Here is a 6178-nt window from a genome sequence, read left to right as displayed (position 1 = left end):
CAAATGCATGGATTTTTTTTTTTAAAGAAATTAATGTAGCATGCATTTATAAAAAATAAAAAAAAAACCATTAAATTGAAAGATTAAAAAATTCGGCCAATAAAGGATTAGTCCCATTGATAAAAAAAACTTTATTTACATATCAATCTAGGTTTGATCCTTGTGTGAAACACGTTAATAATAAAATTGTTAAATACATCAAGATAATTAAGAATAATGAGTATGTGGCAAAAGGATTAAATTCAAATAAAATATGAGATACCTTAATCTTATTTAAAAAGAATGAGAAAGTTCATGCCTTAGCCTTACACTTGAGTCTAGAATAGAGGTACTTCATTGATTGGGATTTGGGATTAGCATTAACCACAACCGAAATATATATGATTTCTTGATTGGGACGTTAATTACTAGCAAGAGAGCAGCTAACCAGGCCCAAGTTTAAAGCTTTGGATTAGAGGGTCATTCAAGTTAAACTTGCCAAGCATTAATCAAAGCTGTAAGGCCTGTTGGCCGCAGACACATCAAAATTCCATATATAATTAACTAATATATATATTTGGTACGTAGGGGCAGAGCAGAATAGTTGAAAGTCAATATTCTAGATGTCACCTTAATCGAATGCGTTAAGGATATGACTGTGTATTACGTTAAGATCTTTTCTACAGTACTCTAACAAAAAGGTTAAAAAAGGACAAGTAGTTTAACTTACTTGGCTGGCTGGCTGGCTGTCTCCATCCATTTTGCAGAAAAGAGAATGTAGTGATGTGATCGAGACTGGGGAAAAAGAGGTCTAATCTAGTAGATGTAGACCGTTGCCCACGTAGTCTAAATTAGGGTTGGAACTAGTCTTTGTGGTCTATGCCTAGCCTGCTCTCTCAAGTCTCTAGCCTTCCTTTAATTTCAAGACTAGTTTTGGACCCTTCTTTCTTCTTCGTCAAAACTGCTGCGCCTTCTCTCCAGTCTCTTCTTCTCAACTTATCTCCTATATTCTTCTACCAATCAAGGACATAACATCAGCTGCTTGCATTGTTGCCCCAAACTTCAAACAAGAAATGAGAATTGTACACCTAGTCACTAAAATAAAATCAGTTTTAAAATTCAATACTTAATCTAAATGATTCATCCATTTCTTTTAAGAAATAAATTTTTACAAAATTAAGATTTAATTTTCATCATTTACATTTTTTTATCATTTAAATTTCAATCTCTTTATAACAAAAAAAAAATCCCTTCTATTACCTATGTAACGTGTAATTAGTGGTAATTAGAATTTTTTTTTAAGAAGATCATAGTAATTATTCATTGCTCAAATTCATCTAAGTATTGGAAAGATTAATTGAACATATGGTTTTCAAAAATAGAACTTTTTGGAACAAAGTTTCCATCAATTAGTACTTTCAAGCTGTAATTTAGCTAATCTGAATTAGTCTGAAATTTCTTTGTGCTGTTTACTGTTGTTTAGTTCCTAAGTTCTCTGTTTTCATGGAGGATAAAAAATAACATTCAAATTCGATTCTTATTCCAGCATGGACTTGAAAACTGAATTTAGTACCATACTTCGGAAAACATTAAGCCAAATACGAGAACGTACTCATTCTCAAATGATTCTTTTGTTCCTAATGTAGTAATGTGTCAACATTCAAAACATTTTTCATTATGGTTTAATTTGCCTCATTTTGGATTATTCCATCTTCTACAAGTAATGTCAGACAGAAAGGAGCCGAGAAAGTAAAGAAACATAACCTAAAACATAGGACGGGCTTAGCTAAGGTTAAAGGGCTACACCAATTTATCGATGGGTCCCAACCATCATCAAAAGCCTGGCCTAAAGCTTTTAGCTATGTATTGACAGCTACGGGCTTAAAAACCATGCAAGCCCAGGTGAATTATTGATTATTTAAAATTTTAAAAACAGAGAGAAAGAGAGGGGTTGATTTTTGTTTGGGCTTGGGGAAGGGGCTCAAGAACCAAGAAAATGCTACCATTAATGAGAATGCTAGGTGGTTAACCCAATGAGGAAAGGCAAAGTCACCGCCGAAATCTGACTTTATTTTAAATTGTAATCCAAATAAGGATATGTCTTTGGCAATCTGTGCTGCAAAATCTGTTGCTAAATTTAAATACGTTGGGGGAGGGAAGGGAATGCATGTAAAAGAATGCCGGTGCTCATATATGCATGATATATATATATATATATATGGATATATAAGAGAAAGTAACCCAACCTACCTCTTAATTTCTTTTCTCATGATCTTATATATGCAATGTTACATAGCTTTCAAGCCTAAGAGACAGACAGTAAAAAAACAAAAAGGGGCACATCGATCGAATTGTCCCCCACATATGGAAGGAAAACAGATATCTGCGGGCTCACATTATTGTAAACCCCAGCAGGTTTTTCCTTTCCGCAATAACCTTTCTGTCTGCTTTTCACTCTTTCTCAGTCCATTGGGTTGTGTCGTTTTTAATCTATAAAGTTTAGGGTATTATAATCGACAAAGATTATTTTAAAAATCATCCTTAATGTGCTTGACTTAATAGTTTCTTGGTTCTATTCAAAAGAAAAAAGAATAGTTTGTTGGTATTTTGTGATTATTTGTCGGAGGTTTTACATGGGGACAAAATTTCTTTAATTTTGAAAAGTCTTGAAAATTTTGGAAAGATATTACACTGCAAAAAACAAAACAAAATGGTATCTATTTAGCGTTAGGGTGGTGGGATATGCTGGTTTTTTCTTGCTTCTTTATCTACATAATGGAAACAAAAATGAATTGCATAAAATATATTGAATTAATTAATTAATTAATTAATTAGGTAATAACACAATAAAACATAGAGATGTACTTTAAAATTTAAGTGGCAACATTTTTGTCTGTTTTGGCAAACCAATAATTAATTTTCATGTCATCAATTTAATTAGTTTTGTCTCTAGGCATCATGTCAAACATAATTTAATATCATTCAAAATCGAAAATGGCAAGCTTTGGCTAAATGATTTGATGGTCCAATTATTCTCTAGTTGGATAGAATTAAGGGTTCATAAAGATTGATGGCTGCAAGCATCTTTGGCCATTCAGCTTGTTGTAATTTTGTTGTCAGACGCTTTTATGTTTAATAAGTGTTAATTGTTCATAAAAAAAAAAAAAAAAAAAGGGTTAAATTTTTTGGTGGCAAAAAGTATAATTATATTTGAATTTTAATTAAGTAAAGGTACCAACCTGTGATCCAAAAGTATAAAAGGCAATATTAATTTAATTAATTATATATAAAGATGCCATATTTTATAAAGACATGTCAGTGTACGATTCCTTTATTTGACGAAAGACGTTGATGAGGAAATCAAAGATTTAAAACAAACGATTTAATCACTTTTGTGCATGCCATAAATGTTTTACCCTTTTAATTTTTTGAGTTCATTTTGATGCACAGATATTAAAATTTTTTTTAATTTTATAATATAAATACATATAAATCAAATCACCGAATTAGATCCACCGCAACATGAAATATAACTTAGTTCAAATATATATATATATATATATTAATAATTATTGTCTTAATTATTAATTTTTATAATGATAATTAATATAAAAAATTAATTATCATTATAGTGATGAAAAAGCTATAAATTATAGGAATATCAGCATTATCCTGGGTAAAGGAATCTTTCTTACCCATAATAATATAATTAATCATCGATTTGGATAAGTTGGTATTTAAATTTTAATAATACTACTTTCTTAACGGAGATTTTTAAACTAAGGCAGGCAAAGCAAATAGTTTTTTAAACTATTATTATTGTGTAGATAATGTACATACAGTATTGTTAAAAAAAATATAACTACAGATGAGAAATTGAGAATAAAAAAAATAATGTTAGGGGATTTTCCTTTTTCTTCTATTCTTTTGCTGCAATTTGTAAATTGTTTAAAAAGAAGCTTTTTTCAAAAAGTCCGACAGCGATGACTGGGATTTGCAACTTTTTTGGTGTCATTCTAACCCATCTTCTTCCAAATCAAACGATTATTTCATTTTCCTTTAAATCCTTTTCAAGTTGAATCCAAGGGAAGTCTATGCTTCCTTGCTCAAAAAGTTTGAGCATTCCAAAAATCCTGTCTTTTCAAAAGAACAAAAAAATGAGACTGCATGCCACAAAATTTTTCTCGTTTTTCCATTCCTTTTCCAGCTTTTCCTCCCTTCTCCTCTCTTCTCCTCTCCCCTTCTTTATGGCCTATCATCTTTTCGGTAACGGTTCTCCCCTGCAGAAATATGTCATTGGAAAGGCAAACAAACCAACCCAATCCCTGCTTAATTTTAAGAAATTTTCCACTTTAGGGTTTTCATCGAAACAAATCAATTAAGCCAGCTACGGCTACAAGTACAAGAGACAAACAAACAGACAAAAAAACCACAAAATGTTTTGGATAATATGGATCAAAGCTTATCACATTGATTAACAATGTTAATTCAGATCAGTTGGAACTCTAATTTCTAATTAAAACTACTACATTTCTTAAGAACCTGCAGTAAAATAAACAAAGACAAACCAAGCAATGTTAACAGATTTCTTCGTCTTCTACATTTCAAGACCACTTAGAGAATAAGGTCCCCCAAATCTCTGTAAAAACCTCAACAATAATCCTATGATGATGATGAGAGTTCAGTGACAGGAAACACTGCAATAGTTGCTCGAGATCCTTAGCTGCAAATATCTGTCTCTCAACGATCATCTCCATCATTGATGTCCTGAAATCATTGTAGGGATCACTAGAACTTTTCACCACAGCAAAGCTGTCTTTGACTTTATTGGTTCCTTCCAAAGGTAAAACCCCCATGTCATAGCTCCTGTTCTTAGCTCTTCTCCGACGAGTGTTGCACGTTTTCCTGTAATTAAAATGTTTCCGGCGAGAATCAGATGAATCCGACGAAGGAGTCCTTGAAGAGAAAATAGTCTCGGTTGCATCTTCACTGCTAAACCACCACATTCTGTAATTATAATTATAATTATTATTATTATTATTATAAGTAGCACTTTCTTGAGAAGGTAAGCTGAAAAATGTGGTAGCAGAAGACAAATTCTTGCTTTTAACATGAACCTTTTTGTTATTCTTCATTTTTGTCTTCTTATGTCTGGCCAAGCTATTCTTTCTCTCATAGAAACCAAAGTCTTTGCAGTCAGAGAACAGGCTCAAAGGCGCTATAGGGGAAGTAGGAGGACACTGGCGGCCGTCAAAATCAGCGGCTGAGACTAGAAAAGAAGGGTAACGAGCAGACACTTTACGTCTTGGGAGAGTTTCTCTAGGAGTAATCATGATACAATCATGACTGATGGGGCCTTGGGTTGATTCAGGGCATCTGGGTTTACAAATGGAAGGGAAGGGTCGAGCCTTAGGTGGCGATGACGACGATGACTCGATCAAGTGGAAGTTGTTGTGGTTTTGAGGTGAGAAAACGGCTTTTTCAATAACGTCCGAGATGTTCCGGGTTCGGCAGGAACCAAACGAGGATCGAAACATGCTAGAGATTCGTAGCTTGAATCGATTTTCCATTTCCAGAGAGAGAATTTGGGTTTTTTTTTTTTTTCTTGAAGAGAGAGTGGCGGTAATGAATGAAGAAAGAAAACTTATATAAATACATGAGAAACCGAAATTGGAATTGATTCTTATAATAATAATAATAATAATAATTTAATGAGTTGTATGGTGAAAACTTTCCTGTGTTTTTCGTCCATTTCTTTGTTCTTATTATGGAAATTTTTTGGTTAAGTAGAAGACATTTTTTTATTAAGTCACACCCTGCAACTTTTCTCATGTCCATTAATTTTTAAATTTGTAAGTTTAAATTGTTCCAACTAAAAGTTTCATTAGTTCTAGACACTTTAATTGGTCCGAGCTCAAGTTTATTGGGCTTGATTCAATAGGGTCTGAGTCTAAACTAATAAAACCCGATTCAATGGGATTCAAGTGATATGCCCAACTGTTTGTTTGTTTTACTATTATTATTATTTTATTCTTGTTTTTATTTTGAATTTTTATTATTTATTTTATTAGTCAAAAAAAAAAAAAAAAAGATTGCAAATTGCACTGACAGAATTACAATTAGTTTCAATCTCTACAGGATAGTTTTTAGAGTTTCTGATAATGTAAAAATCCGATTGAAAAGGAATTCCTAATTGATT

General features: G+C 32.2%; 1 protein-coding gene across 1 annotated transcript; it reads right to left on the bottom strand.

Annotated features, from left to right (window-relative positions):
- Positions 1 to 4514: 4514 nt before the first annotated feature.
- On the bottom strand, positions 4515 to 5595 carry LOC111284515 (transcription repressor OFP8-like). The gene has a single exon (XM_089763258.1). The coding sequence runs from the start codon at positions 5547 to 5549 to the stop codon at positions 4584 to 4586; it is 966 nt and encodes a 321-aa protein (XP_089619384.1). The 5' UTR covers positions 5550 to 5595; the 3' UTR covers positions 4515 to 4583.
- Between the last annotated feature and the right edge of the window lie 583 nt (positions 5596 to 6178).

This window comes from Durio zibethinus, chromosome 6 (assembly GCF_047325235.1).
Source record: "Durio zibethinus cultivar Kanyao isolate XHJ-2024 chromosome 6, ASM4732523v1, whole genome shotgun sequence".
NCBI classification, from domain to species: domain Eukaryota; kingdom Viridiplantae; phylum Streptophyta; class Magnoliopsida; order Malvales; family Malvaceae; genus Durio; species Durio zibethinus.
The sequence above is the reverse complement of the archived record's forward strand: the minus strand, read 5'-3'. Positions and strand labels throughout refer to the sequence as shown.